General features: G+C 55.9%; 1 protein-coding gene across 7 annotated transcripts in view; it reads right to left on the reverse strand.

The window, feature by feature from the left end:
• Positions 1-20,206, reverse strand: part of DENND3 (DENN domain containing 3) — a 49,331-nt gene that overhangs the window by 17,038 nt on the left and 12,087 nt on the right. For 6 of the 7 annotated variants that reach the window (XR_010377000.1, XM_064476795.1, XM_031439710.2 and 3 more), the window contains 9 exons: positions 18,592-18,711; positions 18,119-18,337; positions 15,181-15,296; positions 11,651-11,806; positions 9,863-9,959; positions 8,272-8,375; positions 7,334-7,533; positions 5,677-6,198; positions 802-1,061 (listed from right to left, as the gene is read on the reverse strand). Coding sequence is in view for 5 of the 7 variants with exons in the window: in XM_064476795.1 (XP_064332865.1) it covers positions 802-1,061; positions 5,677-6,198; positions 7,334-7,533; positions 8,272-8,375; positions 9,863-9,959; positions 11,651-11,806; positions 15,181-15,296; positions 18,119-18,337; positions 18,592-18,711 (1,794 nt within the window). In the remaining 2 variants the exon portion in view is untranslated. Of the gene's footprint in view, positions 1-801; positions 1,062-5,676; positions 6,199-7,333; positions 7,534-8,271; positions 8,376-9,862; positions 9,960-11,650; positions 11,807-15,180; positions 15,297-18,118; positions 18,338-18,591; positions 18,712-20,206 lie in introns of those variants that run through there. The other variant, XR_010377001.1, reaches the window with a different exon arrangement.

Raw genomic sequence — 20,206 nt, forward strand, 5'->3', positions numbered from 1 at the left:
GAGGGGCTCAGCGAGCCCTCCCTGGGGACCCGGGCGTGGCGTGAGCAGCCCACCAGCACAGCCCCCCAGCTGGGCTCGTCCACCGCGTTCAACGGTGGTTCATTATTTCGCCTCCTTAAGTCCCTCTCTCCTTGAACTCCTGGGAGGAAGTCTGTGGAAGCAGATGTGGGGGGCACTGAAGGAAACAGTGAGAAGGGGGTCCGCTGGCTGCAGGGGCGTTGCCTGCCTTCCCTGTCTCTGCGAATCTTCCGCAGCTGGGTTAACACAGCTGACCTGCTGCTCACACTGAGGAAATGATCTTGGGGAAGTAAAGCTAAGGCAGCCTTGGTTCCGATCTCCTCAGTGGGGAAGATGACAGAACAGACATTTAAAGTTGTTATAAACTGAGCCGCGTGGACCGGCCAGGAACCTGATTGGGAGACGAGAACTACAGCAGCTCCCAGGGGCCGGCAGTTTCTCAGTAAGCATCTCGGGGAGGAAGTTCTATGCTCCTCACACGTTCTCTGATCCGAAGTCGGCAAAAGAACAAGCTACATGGCTTCCCGCGCTTCCGCTCCCAAACGCACACCAGCTGTCTCAGACGTCAGTCATCGGCAGCTCTGAGCGCGTTACACACCTAATCTATTCAGTCCCCACAGCAATCATGGTTGGAGAGTACATCATTATCCCCACTTTGCAGGTGAGCACACTGAGGCACAGACCGTACGGGGCCCATGGAGGATCTGCAGCAGGAAGAGGCGGGTGGTCTGCTCTGGCCGGTGTGCCCTCCAAGCTCAGGGCGGCTTCCAGAGCTGCTCTTACCGCTATGTTTCTGAAGGTGGAAATTTCCACGTAGCCCGGTCTCCCTTCGGTCAGGAGGAACAGGCGCTTCTGGGTCATGGCGATCTTGCCCACGCCGCGGTTCGTCTTGACGGAGCTGGACAGCTTATAGACACACTCGTTTTTATCCAGGTGTTCTATCACGGACAAAGGCAGACTGACATCTTGGGCCTCTGCTTCTGCCTCCTTCCAGCAGTTGTAGAAATCCTTGAATGTTTCCGGGTCAATCTGTTTCTCGTGCCCTTAGTTTAGGAAGAGAAAAGAGATTTCTTACAGGCACTTACACAAACTTCAGGAATGTTGCTTTGTATCACAAAGCAGCGCATTACCGGCAGGAGGCAGCAGGTGGCGCCAGTGCCTAACTCTACCTGGACGGAAAGCCTCCCCTCCTTTCCCGGGCTTCCCCAGGTGCCCAGGTGGGCACTTGGTCTGGGCTGAGCCCATCTGCCCCCTCCAGCTCCTGACCCAGGGATGGGGATCTCCATGGGACCTAAGCAGTTAGTCACAGTAACTCTTGGGGCACCAGGCGAGAACACTGGAACAAGGACAAAGTCCTGAGTCACCCCCTGAACTGGTGGCAGCCATCCTGGGGCCAGTCCCAGGGTGAAGCTAACACTGAAGAGACCAGATCTTTGGTGACACTTCCACACCGCTGGATCGAGCCTTGCCTGAAGCCAGGTTTATCATCATTTCAGTATTGGTTATGTGAGCAAATATATTCTTCTTAGTGTTTGTAACCCTGACGATCTTAACTGATCCAGCAGCCTTCCCAATACCCAACAGTCGCGGGCTCTGGAATTGGACAGAGACCCAAGTCTGAAGTCCAGCTTCACTACTGTTTGGCAGTGTGACCAGAGGCAAGCTGTGGAACAAACCTGCTTCCCTCTCTGTGAAATGGAGCTGGGACCCCCACTGTCACCCAGCTCCCACCCCGCTGCTAAGAAGTCCAGCCCATCCCAATCCCCCTGTTCCCCTGTGTCTGGCGCCTGCCCTGGCTCAGTGCTGCCTCTGCTCTGCATCCTGGATCTGTCTGCACTCCGTCCTGCGCAGGAAGAAGCCCACAAGTGCCCCACTTTCAAAGCTGCCCTGCAGGCGGCCTGCTTCACCCAACACCCAGAATGATTTTTCTAAGATGCTAACAAGAGCTCCCCCCTCTGTTCAAGCACTTTGGGGCTCCTGGTGTTCATCAGGCCCAGCTCCCTCCAGGATTGGGCCCCCTCCTCTCCCCTCCCCTCTCCTGTGTCCCAGCATGGTAACAAGCACGTTGTTACACACCTCTGTGCACGCTTCAGGTCTGGGGTGCTTGGACCTGAAAACTCCCACCCATTCCTTAAGACCCAGATAAAACAACTCGTGTGCAGCTTTCTTGACAAGGCTGTCACCCTGGCCAAGGCGGCCGCTGAGCTGGCAGGCTCTTTCCTCACGACACCTGCTATGTTCCACCCTCTACATGGGCCCAGCCACCATGGGAGGCTCAGTCACAAAGGGACGGAGGCCTGGAGAGCAAGCCCTTGCTGGCAGGCGGGCAGGTGCCAGGTGGACGGCCCCCTGCCGATGCTGTACTGCTCTGTGTGTGCGTGGGGACCTCCCCGTCCCAACTTGGCTGCAGGCCAGACTGAAGCAGCCCAGAGAGGCTGTGAGAGCCCCGCTCTGGCTCCCCAGGCTCCTCACCATTAGGACGACAGTCATCTGGGAATGTGACATCACGGCCACAACCCAGTGTGGCTGGATTGAGGGGCGGCTGGTGAGACAGGGGGCACTCCCAGTCTTGGGGGCACATCTACGGGTGGAGAGTGACTGCTGCCACTGGAATGACGAACGGGGAGGTCAGACCTCGTCAGCACGCGGTGCGGGCGTGGGAGCGCTCAGGGGAAGCCCTCCCCCAGCGGCGGGCCTCGGAGCTGATCCTCCAGCTCACCTGTTCCCCTGACTGTTCACGGTGGTTGCCTGCAACCTTATGTATTTGTTTGACGGCACTGGATCCAAACACAGAAACCTACACCCATGCCCAGGTCGATGGCACCTGGAGTCCCTGTGCCGGGCAGTGAGGCACCCGAGGGCACGCGGCAGGCGCCTGACCCCACAAAACCGCTCTCATCCTGCTGCCATTTTGGAAACACTACTCAATGCAGCTGCCTCCGACAGGGCGCCTCAGTCCACGCCTGCTGGTGGTTCTGAGCCGTGTGCTTTATCAGAAGCATTTGCTTCAAGTGGACAACGCGAAGAAAACATTGAGCCCAAAGAGCCGAGCAAGAAAACCCAAGAATCAGGAGAATAAGAGATGGGGGCTGGGGAGAACCGAGAAACTGTTACTTCATGAAAGATGGAGACTGAAGGCACGGGCACATGGCCCCCACACCCAAGCACCTGGCCCTTCCATCATCATAACAAACCCTCCTGCCACCTGGGCCCCAGCACAGTCACTGGGCCCTGCAGAGGGAGGCGTGGGTCCCCAGCACCGGAAACAGCTGCCTCTCACAGACAGAGGTGAGGCGGCCCCGTGGGCTCTGGGAGCCAGGGCAAAGGACACCCAAGAGGCCAGGGACCCCCGCACGGGCCGGCAGGCGCCACCCTCCAGGGCTGCGGCACATCTGGACGGTGCACAGCCCCGGCCAGCGCGCCCACCAGCCATCATGCACACAGGGGCCACACGCACACACCCCTGCCACGCACACCCCCCCCAAGGACAGAATCCTCATCCTCCATTTGTCTCCAGTTCTGCACAAAAATGCCAACTGTCGGTCTCTGCCCCTCACCCACACTCCAGCACTCTCCCCAGGTTGTCTCACAGGGGAGGTAGGCTCACAGAGCCCTGCAGGCCACGCTGAGGGCTGCACGTGGCAGCCTCCTGGCCCTGGGGCCACAACATGAGGGCCCTGCCCCACAAATGTCAGACTGCGACGTGTGTGCTCTTATCTCATGTGGATTTATTCTAAGATGGGGATACTCAGTGTTGACCCAATCCTGCTTTTTTAACACATAACTGGCCATCAGGCAGACTGTCCATTTGGTGCTGCGTTACAATGGCTTACATGTCCCAGAATCAGGACAGTTAATGACCTAGTAAATGCAAATGGAGCCAGAGTGACAGCAGGGCCATTGATGGCATGTCTTTGTGAGTCAAGTCTGAGCACCTATGAGCATACATCTGGGACTGCTGGCTGGTGCTCATGTGTCCAGCCATAAAATCACCCTGCCTGGCTCCCCGCAAAGGCGCTGTGGGCCAAAAGGAGGTGACAGCTGGGGGACAGACTCTCTTCTTCCTGCGAGAAAACAGTGCCACCCAGGCCATCAGCCAACCTGGACTGTGAGGCAACAGGCCGGGCAGGGATGGAAGGGGACGCCCCGCTACATGGGAACGACACCCCAGCAGTTCAGGCGCTGTCCACAGGCTCTGCAGCTGGCCAGGCGCCCGGGGCCTTGCCAAGGCCCCGCTCGGAAGCATGAGGGGCAGGGCCTCCTCTGAGCGCACTGAGTCCTGCGGCGCCCGCCCGCCCAGCTCCTGGCAGCCCAAGGGCGGCCGGTCAGGTCCCAAAAGTGCCTCTGCCCCAGGGACTCAGCGCATCCCTGGGCCTTGCCCTCAGGCCCACAGACGCCCTGGGAGACAGGCCGGGTCGGCCAAGGAGCTGCCACTTCTCCACGTAAGTGTCACCACGTGGAGGGTCCCGTGAGCGCTGGGCTGGCCGCGCCCTCGTCAGGCCGACTGAGAGGCCCCTGAACAAACAGTCCACGGCCTGCCTGGGGGAAGGGCACACGCGTGCACAGAAATGACACCACGTCTGCCCACAGACGGGAAATGAGGCAGGAGCCACGTCCTATAGTCTCGGGGTTGCATGAGGGGGATGTCCCCGGCCTGTTACTAGCAAAGGATGCCTTTCCAGAGGACACAGCAGGTCCTGCCCACAGAAGTGAGGGTAACTGTCCGATAGGGAAATGGGCAGGACTGCAACGGGGGCTCAGAGGACAGGGACCGGCGGCTCCAGGCACAGACGCTCGGCTGGAACAACAGCAGAGGTCACCTCCCTCTCAAGGTGGGCCACATGCTTCCGACGTCAATGCCCAGGGGTCCCCAGGAGGAGGGAAGCCGGCCCCTCACAGGCGGGGCAGCCGGGGGTCGAGGCACCTGCGGCAGGAATGACGGCTCTCCTGCTGCAGCCCCAGAGGAAGGCGTCCCGCACGCTCGGGGGACAGGTGGCGACCCTCCGTGTCAGCACCTGAAAAGCAGAATCACCGACACCACCGGATGGGGAACAGCTAACATGCTGAGCGGTCCTCAGGCCACACCGTCGGTGATTAAGCGAACATCCAGATCCATGTGTCACCACGGACACACTTTGAGAACACAGCATTGAAGAGGACAGAAAATGCAGGCTGACATGCATGATTCACGTATGGTTTCAGTTTCAAAACACAAATCCTACGCACTGTTGGTGGGGACAGCCACTTACAGCAAATGCATAAAAAATGGCCCGAAGGCAAATGCCAAGTTTGGGACAGTGTCCCTCTGAGGAGGGAGGAGTGGAAGGGAGCTCAGCCCACCCGCAGCTGCAGCAAATTCGGGGAAACGAAGGCGGCGGGGGGGGCGGGGGGTGTTTGCCACACGGTCTCCCCATTACGAGTGTTGGAAGCGTTCCCGCTGAAGCCGAGGACCCACTTGGGAGGGAGTGGTCATCGCGCAGCGAGTGGACCCCCCAGGACGGGAGAGATGCCATCAAGCATCCCCAGCCCCTTCCCCCCCCAGGGCCAGAGGCTTGGCAGCCCCCCAGGTCCTCGCGCCCAGGGAGCCGGTGAAGGCCTCACGGCGCAAGGCTCCTCCCAGCCGCCCCGCCCCGCCCCGCCCCGCCCGCGGCCTCGCACCTACGGTCAAAGCGGCGAACAGCCGGTGGATGGTGCCGGTGTCCTTCACGATGCCCGACTCCTGGACCCTCTTCACAAAGTCGTCCAGCTGCATGTGCGTCCTGGGCAGCTCGAAGTGCTTGACGCGGTCATCGGCCTTGGGGGCGTCCGCGGGCTTGTCCATGACCTCGCTCATGAGCCTCCGCAGCTCGGGCGTCCGCTCCGCCTGCGCGCGCTCAGGTCCCGACAGGGACTCCACCGTCCTCTGGACGAGGTCGGCGGGGAAGATCCGCACGTCCGTCTTGTATAAGCTCTGAAAGTCCAGGAGCGCGCCCAGCAGCTGGCCCTGCGTCAGGCGGACGAGCCCGCGCAGGTAGAGGTACCCGGCCAGGAGCGCCGAGCTCTCGGGCGGCAGCGAGCCCATGACCTTGGTCAGCTGGGCGGCGCAGTCCGCGTGGAACGCCTGCACACACTGGCCCACCAGCGGGAAGTGGACTTCCGGGATCTTGAAGGTGTGCGTGGACTTGGGGGCCACACACAGAACTGACGGGGGAAGCGGAGGCGAGCAGACAGTTAGCAGGGCCTTACACACGAACGCCGCCCCCTCCCAGCCCGCAGTCCAGGCTGGGGCTCCTGCCTCGGCACAGGGCAGGGCAGGGACCTGTGTGCCTTGTCCAGGAAGTTCCACACACACCGCCCCCCGCCGCTGAACGGCTCCTCACTGCCTCCATGCCCCCTGCGAACACTGAACAGCTTTATTTGCTAAAACTATTGATGGTAAATGGAAACAAGTGGTAGTGAGTCCTTACCCGTCGAAGGATTAAGCTAACAACCTAAGCTGAGATGGACCTGCTGGGGGCGGGAGGGGGGCAGCACCTGGCCTCACCGCAGCTTTTCTGGTCCACCGTGGACGGATGGAGACTTCACCCGGAGACCACGGGGAGAGGACCCAGAGCTCAAACGACCGACATCGTGACTTGCTTTGCCGCGGCCCACGCAGGGACAAGTGGGCTCACACACGTCCGTCGTGTTTTATAGCAACTTAACACCAACAGTTGGGGCTGCGCACAGATTCCTTCAGAGACGCAGCAGCCGCATCTCTCAACTCGCCCTCCCCCGGAGTCTGCCCACCAGGGCCTCAGCCAGCCTCTCCAGTCACCGCATCGCTGCCCATCAGCACCCGACCACCCCGTGACGGCTCAGGTCATGACCCTGATACCCCAACGTCACATGCTTCTCTGTCACCTGCCTTTACCCCGGGAACGTCAGCTCAGGAGGGTGGGGGCCTGTACCCCCAGCGCCACAAAGGGCCTGGCGGTCACTGGAGGCCCAGCAGTTGTCATGTCCCTTTAGACAGGGAGGTACATAAACACGTACTTGCTGTGCACACGTACATATATGTGCACTACACACACACGCATGAAAGACACAGGAACCTGTACGACTGCCGCCTTCAGCAGTGGGATGGGGTGACGGAAAATACACACAAGAAATCATTCTCCATACTGGACACGGTCTGCAGAACGAATACTCGAGAAGTGTTTCAAATAATTAAACTTCTTTAGAAAAACCAAAAACCCGTCCCTTCTCTGGTTACAGGCTTCGGTTTCTTCCGATGACCTGCAGCGTGAGAGTCACGTGACAAACAGAAGCCCCCAAACAGGAGTGGCTGTGTCACCTGCATGGCTGCTCCCACAATCCGAGGTGTGCATCTTCCGAAGCGATGAGTTGCGGGGCGGCAGCTCGAGAACCACGATGTCCTGCAGGTTGGGCATGCTGACCACCATGCGCCTGTCGGCCGCGTGCAGCGGCGAGGACTTCCGGCTGGCCATCTTCTCGATCGTCGGTCTTCTTGGACTTAGGAGCGTCCCATTTATCCTGCGTAGAGAAAGCCAGCACGTCACTTTACAGACGCAACAGGGATGGGAGAGCAAGGCTCAGCTGAGCATTCTCCCCAGCGTGGTGACCAGCACCCAACACTCCCGCACTAAGTAGCCCCGGCAAGATGACCAGCTCCCAACATTCCCCACTGAGTGTCCCCAGCGTGGTGACCAGCACCCAACACTCCCGCACTGAGTGTCCCCGGCGAGGTGACCAGCTCCCAACATTCCCCACTGAGTGTCCCCGGCGTGGTGACCAGCACCCAACACTCCCACACTGAGTGTCCCCGGCGAGGTGACCAGCACCCAACACTCCTGCACTGAGCAGGAAACAGCGGGGACACACCGGGCTCTCCCACGTGTAGTCAAGGCTGAAGGACAGACAGTCCGCACCCCAGGAGGCCACAACACAGAACAGACGAGGGCACTGTCAACGGCTGACGCATGTTTGGGGGATCAGGAAGAGCATCGTGGAAGAGGCAGGAAACAATGAAGACGTGGGGAGAGAAGGTGGGAGAAAGCAACACGCCCCAGACCCCGAGGGGCCAGTGCGGGCGCATTCCACGTGCCCCCCCAAGAGGCAGAAACGCACAGGGGGGGCCTGGCTGCTCCCCGACTCCTGAACGTTAAAGAGGAAGCTTCCCCGACCGAACCCATCGTTATCCACCCCATACAGCTGTGCTGCATGAGCTCCAGGCCCCAGAGAGCCGGGCAGCCTCCAGCCCAGTCGCAGCACCTGTCCTCCTCGGACTGCGTGTGGAGGTCCATCTGGGCAAAGGCGTCCATCCTTCTGCTGAGCCGGGCCTTGAGGAAAGCGTGGAACATGTAGGTATCCAAGACCTGGAACGGACGTGGAGGGCGGGTCACGGCGAGCACTCGCTGGACCAGCCTCGCGGAGCCGAGCTAGAGCCCCGCCCCCGCCCCGCCCCCCGTGGCCTCTCCCCAGCTCCTCTGACCGAAGCTCCCAAACACAGTAGCTTTCATAATTTATCACCACCTCAGAGTCCCCCTCAGTTCCCCACCAGCCAGTCTGAAGGAATCAGCCACTCTCTGCATCTGAAAAATCCCTGAAAGTTCAAAAGCCTGAACCACCCTGACCCCCAGGACAGCAGCAGCCACGGTCCCTGTACTTTGTCAATGAGTCTGGGGTCTCCTGTGGACGGCGGCCTCCCAGGCGATCCACACCTTGAGGCCAGCGCACCCTGTCTGCGGGCTCTCGGGGACGGATCTCCACGTCAGCTCCCGGGGAGAGAAGGCCGGGGGCCCAGGAGACCGCGCGGATGGGGTGGGCACTGCCCGGCCCTGGGACGGGGCGGTGACGGGAAGGGCATGGAATTGTACAGGATGATGGAAAGAAAGGTTCGAGACCAGACTAGGGGGTGGGCTGCCAGGTCTATGCCTTTGTCAAGACTCATCACACTCGATACTGCAAATTTTTTTTTTAAGTGAGTAAGTTTATTCAGGGAGATACACCTTTCACAGACAGAACGCAGCCCATCTCACTCAGCAGGGACAGCGGCCACGAGGTGTGGGGGTGGTTAGTTTTTTTCCTTAATTTTTAAAACTGAAGTAGAGTTGATCTGCAGTGTTAGTTTTAGGCGTACAGCACAGCAATTCAGTTATGCACACACACACATATACACTTTTTCAGATTCTTTTCCATTATGTGTTATTACAAGATATCAAACACAGTTCCCTGTGCTGTACAACGGTCCTTGCTGTTTATCTATTTTATATGCAGTCATGTGCGTCTGTTAATCCCAAACTCCTAATTTATCCCTCCCCCATTCCCTTTCCCCTTTGGTAACCATAGTTTGTTTTCTATGTCCGTGAGTTTATTTCTGGTTTGTAAATAAAATTTGTATCTTTTTTTAGATCCCACATAAGTGATATTATATGATATTTGTCTTTCTCTGTCTGACTCACTTCACTTAATATGATCATCTCTAGGTCCATCCATGCTGCGGCAAATGGCATTATTTCACTCTTTTTTATGACTGAGTAGTGTTCTATTATATACATACCACACTGTCTTTATCCAGTTGTCTGTCAATGGACATTTAGGTTGTTTCCATGTCTTGGCTATTGTAAATAGTGCTGCTTAAAATGAGTGCACTTTGTTATATGTAAATTACACTCTAAAAAGCTGAATAAAAAAAGTCAGAGCCTGCCAAAGGACCAAAAGGAGACACGCTAAAACAAACTGCTGGAAAAGCTGAAACACTGAATAAAATATTAACAGATGCTCGAAATAATTTGTTTTGAAAAATACTTTCAATACAGAAAGGTGTGCAGATCGAATGGACACACGCCCCACCACCTCTCACCTGTTTATAGAAGGCCTGGTCCCCTGGGGCTCTGGTTTTGAGGAACTCTTCACTGTTGAACACTCGATGTTCATAATTTAAGTGATTCTTCACATCCCTGATGAGGAGAGAGAGTCTAAATGGTGAAGTATCTTTATACATGAAGAACACATCGCTGTCAGCAGAAAAATGACCACAAGACATACACACTTTGAAAAGGCCTGTCCTGCAGGAAGACTGCCCCAACCCCTGAACCACAAGGCTTGGGTGTGCTCTGTGGTCAGGCTGTCTCGTTACTTAGAGCACAACTGAAGCTGAAGCTCCAGGAGAGGGCGTCTGTCTTCTTCAAGCCCCGAAAGTTCCTTATGCAAATAAAGGTGCAAGCATCAGTAATTATCCATACAAGTAAAACTGAATTCAGGATGGTGACACGGAGGGGCGGCCAGACTCTGATATTAAACCAGCTAAGCCGCCAGCCTGAACCCCACTGGCCACCTCGCGTCTTTGTACCCAACCTCCCCACCTACACACCATGGGGACTTCGGCACATGATCCCTCGATCTAAAGTCTCAGCTGCCAATAGAATCGACAGCCCTCCAGGGCGTATGCAGTATGTAGTCTGCTCAGTGTCTTCCTTCTCTTGTGAGGGAAACCATTACTTTATCTAGGGGAAATTCAGTTTTATAATCTGATATCATATGTTCTGCTTTTTAATGAACTAAACTCATCAAGCATGCAGAGGATTAAAAGCAACCTTCTTCATGAAAGATTTCATCTCTTTTGTTGGGGGGTGGGGGGAGGTAATTTTATTTGATTAATTTACTTATTCATTTATTCATTCTTAAAGTACTGGGGAATGAACCCAGGACCTCACGCATGCTAAGCATGCGCTCTACCACTTGAGCTACACTCTTGTCCCGAAAGATTTCGTCTTAAAAGAACAAGAGGAGAACAACATTTCTACGATCACACAAACTATCCTGCTTTGAGCAAAGAGCTGATACAACCTATCTATAACACCACATCACACTTCCCCCCAATAAGTGATCTGCTTTATGGAAACAGACAGCAAAAGAACCTGGCCTTTAAAATGTCGGTTTTGAAATCACAGAGTGTCGTGAGGTCGGCTGGCTGGTCTAAGCCCCTCCCAGGCGAGGGGCCACCCAGATCAGAAGGACACCTGGAGTCTGCCACCTTCCCTGCCACACGATTGCAGGGAGAGGGGGAGAGAGAGAGAGAGAGGGAGAAGGCTGTGAGACAAAGCAGAGCGTTGGCAGAAAGAAAAGGCCTGAAGGCTGCTCCACTAATGCCTTCTTCAAAAGCTGGCATGTTACCGGGGCAAGTGTTTAGCATACGCTCCTCAAACGACAGCACGTTTAGGCCAGAAACAGCAGCTCCACCCCCGCACGTCACCACACCGAAATAAACACATGGTGCTGTCTACGTAACCGATTCCGCCCAAGTGCTGGTTCCCAGCAGCACGCGAGAGACGCCAATGGCAGTTACAGGGATGAGGAGAAAGGAGGAAGGTCTTGCGGGCCCAGGCCTGGGTGGGCTTCGTTCCCGACATGATCTGCCTGTCCCCCACCCGGGCTGACCCTCCCAGGAAGTCATCGGCAGGAGAGACAAGGGGTGGGAAGGGCCCAGGCGAATCAGCGTCTCCCAGGGACCTGCTGATGTTTAAGATCACAAGGCAGGGTTCCTGGGGGCGGGGCCTCTCTCACGCCCCGTCACCTGAGTGCTGGTGTCGTGGCCAGCGGAACTGGGAGCTGGCGGGTCCGCTACAGACACAAGCAGTGTCGTGAATACCTGAAGATGCTGACAAGCAGGTGCACGGTGATCTGCTGTATCTGGTGGTTGAGTCCCTGCTGCCAGGCCCGCCGAGAGGCTCGGTCCTCATTCAGGTCAGTGCTGGCACAGAGGTGAGCGAGGTCCAGCTCGTGGTACAGCTGCAGGGTCTGGACCCTGGAAAGGAGCAGAAGGATGCTGACCACAGCTCAGGCACATCACCTGACCACTGCCTACTGGCCGGAGAGAGAGCCCCCTGGGAAGAGGTAAATTAACACTCAGGGACACAAAAACAAAAGCACTCACGAGATGCCCGAAATACCTGTCAATGACCGGAGGCTGGGGAGAAGGCAGATTAAACATACACCCCAGAAGAGTTCATTCACCTCCGGACACACACTCACGAAGGCCTTGTCTTTGGACCATTGAGTTTTCACCCGAGCTGAATCATTCTGTCCCCCTTGCAAAGCCCTCCTCACACACACGACGGCCCCCTGGCCGGGCAGGCTTGCGGCACCGCGGGATGGCCGCTGACTCGTGCAGAGCTACTCAGGCTAGCAGCGGTTTTCATCAAATGGGGTCCTGGCCTCCTCAAACCACCCAAGGCTGCACTTTTAGATGCAACTCTGGAAACCAAGGAGCGAGCCTGAGGCTCTAAATATGCAAAGTACACCCACCCAACACATACCCATCCTGCCGACACCCCTGAGCCCAGAAGCCATGCCAGGCATCAGCTGAGGGCAGCAAAGCCCAGCCGTGTGAAGCTTATGTTTGAGCGGGAAAAAGTAGAAAAATGGATAATGTACCCCAAATACGAGATAATGGGAACCAGAACAGAGTGACGGAGAAATCTCTTTGAGGACCTTGGACCTGAAAGGTGGAGGCAGGCCCTGAGCATATGGGGTAGGGAGCGGGGGTGGGGGAACACCGGCCACCAAAGGCCTCACGGTTGGTGAGGACGGGCTGGCGGGGCCGGTGTGACTCCAGGTGGGGGTGGAGGTGAGACCAGGTCCCAGGAGCTCTCTGTTTCGCGCCCCATGAGGAGAGGCTGTGCAGATGGGACATCTCAGCCCCGGCTAACCCGGCTGACGGGTCAGGAAACCGCCCTCCTGGAAGGAGCGCCAGCCGCTGCCCTGCTGCTCTCCACCAGCACCGGGCTGGCCGCTCACCCCGCAGAACCGGGGTCCCGCGGGCAAAGGAATTGCAGTGACTTTTCCTGCAGAAAAGGCCCGGCGTTGCCTGCTGCAATCTCTCTCCTCTCCCACCCTGTCTTCTGTGCAGGGACCAAACATCTGCAGAAGCCGTCCACTCCCCCTGCGGCCCTCCTTCCCTCTGCCCCAGGCACCCCGACAGCTCAGCCCTGAGAGCTGGGGGTCCCAGTCCCCATCCTCCAGGAGGCCAGGTGGGGCAGGGAGGATGCAGCAAACACACACTTCTGATCAAGGTGAGGAAGAAACAGGGGGCATCTCGGGGAAGAAGGGCACTGCCCCTTGTCCCTCTCGGCCAAATGCGACCTGCAGACTCACTTACACCAGGCCCTGTCGGGACACTGGCCGCCACAGCCTGGGTCACGGCCCCAGAGGGCTTTACAGACATGCCACTGACCACACATGGGCTAGTTCATGCTTATAAACAGTCCCCATGGCGAGCCTGAGAGACTTCACATCCCACCTTTTAGGGGTCTGGCCAAGTGAGAATCCAACCGGCTGAGAACATTCTAGAATTCTGACAAGAACACATGGGCAGAGGCAGGAATCCCATCTTACTGGGGACACTCTACCTGAGTAAACACTTGAGAAGCTGCAGCAAACGCTGGCAAACTTCAGTCCTAGAGTGTCACACTCCAAGTCAGGGGAATGTGGACTCTGCTTATCAGGAAGGCAGGGTTCACCTTCTGAGGTCACGAAGGGGACAGTCCCACAGGACTCCTTGCTGGGGTCCCCTGAGCACCACCCACTGACCACAAAGGACTCCACACCCACAGCCTCAGCTCTGGGTGGGGACTTTCGTCAATTTTTTTAAGATGGAAAAAACAGTAATAAAGGTGACCCTCCTATATGTTTTGCAGAAACCACCCAGATAGAAGGAATCACTGATACCAAGGTGTGATGGGCTAAACTGTGTTCCCCAAAATCCTTATGTTGGAGTCCTAACCCCCAGTACTTCAGAACGTGACTGTATTTGGAGATAAAGAGGGAATTAAGTTAAAATGAGGTCACTAGGGTGGCCCTAATCCAATGTGACTGGTGTCCTTATAAGAGGAGATGAGGACACAAACACACACAGAGGGATGACCACGTGAGGACACAGGGAGGAGATGGCTGTCCACGTGCCCTGGAGAGAGGCCTCAGGAAAAACCAGCCCTGCCACACCTTGATCTTAGATATCCACCCTCCAGGACTGGGAGACAATAAATGTCTGTTGCTTAGGTGCTGTTTGTTACAGCAGCCTGCACTGACCGATACACAGGTAAGAGTCAGAACTCAGAAGAGCCAGCACAGAACAACCCACTCCTTTCCCGTCCTCTCAGGCCTCAGCTCTTTCCACATCAATCTCCCAACAGCAGACAGAGTAAAGGGGAACAGTCACCCCTGATGTAAGACTGGCTGCACCCCGGCCCCTCGAGAACAGCACAGCCCGGCTACTTGACCAAAGCCGAGAGCAGCTGCCCCACACCCCCACCTGTCACCACCACGAGCGTCACACGAGGTCTGCCTGTGGACAGCACACACGGGCTGCAGGACTGAAAGCAGGACCTCTCTCGCCACCATTTATTAGATTCCAAAGGGGGGCAGTCCCCCACAGGAGCACCCTGAGGGAGCCCCCGGCTCAGCCCCAGACACCCCGGGTGCACCTGCTTCCTGACTTGGGTAGTAAGCACACCCCCACCTCCGGAGGCGCACGTGTGAGACTTGTCGCCAGGCCCCTCCCACTGCCACAGAGGCCGCCGGGCCTACAGCGCCTACAACGCTTACTACCTGCCCTTTCTGGAAAAAGGCTGACTGATCTCAATCAAAGAAGTTTAGAAAACGCGTCAAGAGCCATGAGACAGTTGTGAAAACTAAGAGCGCTGAGCGAGTGCGGGGAGGGAGTGAAGGGGAGAGGCAGCCCCCTGCTCAGGGAAGGATGAGGGGCCACACGTTTCGGGGTCCCCAGACCGATGGTGCCCAAGGGTGGGGCCACATCTGTTCGCGCATTACACACACACACCCTTCCAACACAAGGCATGTGATGGGCGCTGGGTCTGTGTCTGGTGAGTGAATAAGGAAAGAGCGAACGAATGAGGAAAAGGAAGCCCGGAGATCACAGGTGCAGGCCCTGGGGCACAGAAGAGGGTTGGGAGGTGACCGTCCCCGACCTGGGGGCCACCGTTAGTATGCAGGCAAGGTCGGAATGAAAACAAACAACTTTTATTTTTAAATATTCACAAATAACTTCCACACTCCTAAATACATCAAACATTTACTAATATAAGACTGGAAAAGACACTCAGAATTGGCGAGTACAGAACCCGAACAAGACTTTCCCAAAAACGCTGCTTCCCCCTTTACCTCTGGACAAACGTCTGCGCAGCCAGGAGAGGGATGTCGGGGACAGCGGCGTCCTCCTTGCTCAAGTGCGCGATGCTGCCGCTGTCGATGTTTATCAGAATCAGGCCGTCGGCTTCCTGTAAGATAAGTTCGTAAAGACCAGACCGACGTGAAAATCTGAGTCTATCTACCTCTCTGGACACATTCCCTAAGATCATATCAGCGTTCATTAAACGATCATGTCTCATATGCACACAAAGCTTTATATCATCTCTACCAAAAATGCGGTGGACACCAGGAGTGAAGTCTGAACAAGCTTGTCTGATTAAATCTGCCTCTTTTGAGTCAAGATTCCAACGCACAACATCAGGCTTTCACCCCTCCCCATACAAACGCTCCACGTCCTCCTTGAGGGGGTCTGGGGAGAACACTGCAGAGCTCCAGGGAGAGCGCCCGGCCCTCCGCACTCACTGCTCAGCCTGCCCGCTGAGCAGCCCTCCAGGCACGGGAGCAGGCGGGTCCCGGCCCGGGGAGCCCACACACTTAAGAGTTCTTGAAATGTGTGCATGTCTTACTTGTAAAGTCTTATCAGGGACAAAACACACAAATAATGCGCCAAACCCAGAGTTCTGCACCTCAGCTATCCCCGGAATGTGACACCAGCTTTCACCTCTTAACGCGTGTCTCAGGGGCACGTGAACATACAGTAACACGTCTTCGGGGCAGAGCCCTAAGCCGGCAGGCGAGCGGGCCACCTCACGGAGCAGCAAGGATCCCCTCCAAGCCCCCAGCCAGAGAAAACACCCCAACCCTCAGACGCGTTCGGTCCAGGCCGCTGCCTTGTCTGAAGTCTTCCTGGACAGGCGAATCACTCAAAGGGCTTCCTTGGTGGCTAAGGACTGGAATCAAGTACCTGTGCCTGCAAGCTTCCCTTCTGAAGGGTCTGAAACAACATGGTTTTTTTTCCCCCGAATGACTTAAAGAAGAAACATAATTTTAAACTCTGGAGCATGGTCTATTTTTCCCTTGTTTGCAAGGGTGACATATTTCCGTTCCTTCCATGAGGTCTGAATGGCCTTTTCCCAAAGTGTGTTTGTCCCCTGGTAAGTCACTCGCTCTGGCAAGAAACACAGATACTCAGCTCCACCCCCGGAGGGGCCCTGGGCCAAGCACAGCGTCTACCCTACCCTCTTCCAGGAGTGGCTCTGTATGCCTGGAAAAAAGCCAGATGATGGCTGAAGACGGAGGGGCGTGCACAGCATCCCCTCTGCTCCTCTCTCTGTTTTTGTACCTACTTAGAAATTTTCAAAATGACAGTTTAAAAGGAAAGCTACCCTGTACCAACTGCCAATAAACACATGAAAAAGAGCCCCACGTGGCCAGTCACTGGGGAGATGCCCACCAAAGCCACCCAGTAGGGGGGCTGGGGTCCAAAGACAGGACTAGTGCCGTGAGGCGGGGGAGGATCGGAGTCCCCCCACCCCCTGCTGGAGGGAGGTGTGAGCCTGCAGCCGCTGGGGACCACAGCCCGGCCACTTCCCAAACCTCAGACGCCCCGTCACCGCCTGACCCAGCAGCCTCTCTCCTAGGTGTGACTCCCGAGGTAAATGACACACGTCCACACAAACCGTGTATGTGACTACGCACAGCTGCGATGTCCACAACGGCCAAAAGGCAGAAACAACCCCAAGTGTCTCCAGCCCTCGAGTGGATGAACTGTGGTCTCTTCATTCAGGGGAATCCTATCTGGCAAGAAAAGTCAAGTGCTGCTGCAAAGGTGAACCTCCAGGAGCACGACGCTTAGTGCAAGGAGCCAGTCACAAGAGACCACGTGCTGAGTGACACCATCTACGCAAAACCCATGCGTACAGAGCAGGCAGCTCCACTGAGACAGAGGGTGGACACTGGCTGCCAGGGGCTGGGCAGGAGGCAGGACGGGGTGGCTGCTGATGCACACAGGGTACCTTGGTGGCTGACAGAAAAGTCTAAAATTAGTCGTCACAGCTCTATAAAGTTACGGAAAGCCACTAAGTTGCACATTTTAGTCCGGGAAACTCTGGTATGTAAATTGTATCTAATAAAAGCTGTTTTGAGAAAAGCAAACCTGCTCTGCCCGCTGGCGATATTGCAGTCCATCCCAGATCCATGGCGTTAGCTCCCCTTCTAAACATACCCTGTCTCTGTCGGCATAGCGGGAAAGACAGCTACCACGTATTAAGCACTTGCTGTACGCAGCTGTTCTGTCAACCCCCAGATGCTGCCACGATAACTCAGCCGCACACGTACCGTCCTTTTGCCACCAGGACACTGAGGGGCGTCACACCCTGTCACAGGTCAGCCCCACGGCGAGTGAACGGCCACTGAACTCAGCACAGCCCACAGACCCCTCTGACACAGCTGCACACACCTGCATTTTTCTAGGAAGCAGGTCCGCAGTATTCGTGCACAACAGAGGCTTAATGAAAAAACTAAAAACGGAAAATGTAGAGCAATAACAACGCCGGCTCTGGTCTAGCCAAGCGCCAGCCACCCGCCGGCCACCAGGAGGGGCAGGGACATTCCTCAGCCAGAGCCCTGCTCAGGAGCCCAAGGCAGTGCCCATTTCACAGACGAGGAAACTGAGGCTTAGCAAAGGCGGGGAAGTCACTCAGGGCAGAGACCTGAAATCAGGCTCCCTCGACTCCAGCGCCTGCCCTGGCCTCGCCGAAAGGCCAAAGAAGCCGTCAGAGCCGCTGTGATCTAGGTGGACTAAGCGGCACCAGGGTGTGACACCTGGAGCGTGGGCCCTGAACACCCCGGGACACAGGAGGTCGTGTACACCGTGCGTGTGACGCCCAGAGCAGCAGCGCTCAGGAAGAGTGACCGCATCTCTCTGACCCCGCCCGCCCTCGAGGGCCTGGGCACCGCCCAGCAGCTTCCCATCCAGCGTCCCCAGGCGCTCACGGGGTGGACCACCAACCTTGCTGACTTCTTCAAAGTGGTCGAGGTGGCAGCCCATGAGGAAGGATGTGGGCGCCATGAGGAAGTCCAGCATCTGCCCCGACAGGATGGGCACGAACGTGTGCTGCCACTGCAGGGGGTGCAGGTAGACCATGAAGCACTCGGCCACCAGTGTCAGCAGAGCCCAGCTGGACGAGAAGAACACGACGCGCTGCTCCGTCAGGAGGCATGTGAGGATCTGGGCGTGGACAGCACCGGGGACAAAGCTGAAGCACGGGGCATGGCACCCAGCATCCACCCTGCTTTCCCTGCTCCGTTTGCTGCAACCAAAGCCACTCTGACCCCCTAAAAGTGCTCTCTGCATACAGTATCCATTGTAGTGAATGTCAGCTTTAAGCAAAAAAATTAAAATAAAATAAGCATTTTGAGTAGTGTGGATGCCCCAGGGAGCCACTCAGCTCGAGATGCTCACAGGTTTGGAAGGACGCATACCTGCAGCACCTTCTCAGGACTGAAGCACAGTAAGGGCAGGTGAAGGTCCAGGTCAATGAGCGGGCTTTCGGGGTCCGCTCTCGAGGGAAACACGATCTGTAGTGGTTTCATGTTAAATATCTGCAACAACCAATTTCCATCATTAGCTCAGGAGGCTGAAATGCACTGAGATGCACTGTTCGGGCTCAGAAAGCAAACACTTTGATGTCACAGAGTAACAGAACAGTCTAGAGATAAACAGAACTGCCAGTGACTGTTCATACTCAAGCTGAGCGCTTAGTGTCTTTTTCAGCTAAACTTCCTTAAACTCTTTAATCAATTAGCACACTGCTCATTCATAAAACAAGGATAAACTGCCTCCCAGCCACACACCCCAATTCACACGAATTCTAATCACACACATTCAAATTAATCTTGGCTAGTACACGTTGTTCTCGGTTTCTGCTTATTACATAGTCTCTTGTATTTTCAATTTGATAGCCAAAGCTCCTTAATGACATGGAATTAAAAAAAAACTTAGCAAAGACATTTTATTTTTCAAAATGATGTTATTTAAAAATAACACTTCAATTCAAATTCCACGTCCACAGGCCCATGGTGTGTGAGAGGACGAGGCAGACATGATGGAGGAAGGTGTGGCCCCCCCACGTGGGGCTGAGGGAGTCAAGGAGGTGGAGGGGTGAACAGCAGGTGACGCCTCCCATGGCAGCAGGCACCTGGGGGGCTCTCAGCAAGTGCTGGGGCCCGGCTGCCCCAATGCTCCGATACACGAGTGGAAGGAGGGGGCTGAGCACGAGCAGAGCTTTGGGAAATCAGAACAGGAAAAAGGAATCAAATCTTCGATGAAGCAGCTTCCTCTAGGAAAAGTGTGGAAGGTTGAGAAATGCAGGAAAGCAGAGAACTGGGTCGGGAAAAAGGCCAGGTGGCCAACACCCACAAGCCCGCGAACAGCAAGTGCTGGAGAGGGCAAGGAGGAAAGGGAACCCTCCTGCGCTGCTGGTGGGAAGGTAAACTGTGCAGCCACTGTGGAGGACAATATGGAGGTTCCTTAAAAAACTAAAAATAGAGTCACCATGTGATCCAGCAATCCCACTCCTGGGCATATATCCAGAAAAGATGAAAAGTCTAATTCTAAAAGACACCTGCACCCCAGTGTTCACAGCAGCACTACTCACGACAGCCAAGACACGGCAGCAACCTAAGTGTCCATCAACAGACGACTGGATAAAGAAGAGGTGGTGTATTTATACAATGGAACACTACTCAGCCATAAAAAAGAATGCAATAATGCCATCTGCAGCAACATGGGTGGGCCTGGAGATCAACATACTGAGTGAAGTAAGTCAGACAAAAGACAAATATCACATGCTATCGCTTATATCTGGAATCTTATAAAATGATACAAATGGACTTATTTACAAAATAGAAGCACTCACAGAGAAAACAAACTTACGGTTACCAAAGGGGAAATGGGGCCCTGGGTATTGATTAATTTTTGCGCGTGCGCGCGCGCGCACACACACACACACACACACACACACAGAACTGGAAACAAGACAAGACCGTCATTTCTGACAGCCAGGACATCTGCTCGTGCCTCCGATCAATACTGGGG

Source organism: Camelus dromedarius, chromosome 20 (genome assembly GCF_036321535.1).
Source record: "Camelus dromedarius isolate mCamDro1 chromosome 20, mCamDro1.pat, whole genome shotgun sequence".
In the NCBI taxonomy this organism is placed as follows: Eukaryota; Metazoa; Chordata; class Mammalia; order Artiodactyla; family Camelidae; genus Camelus; species Camelus dromedarius.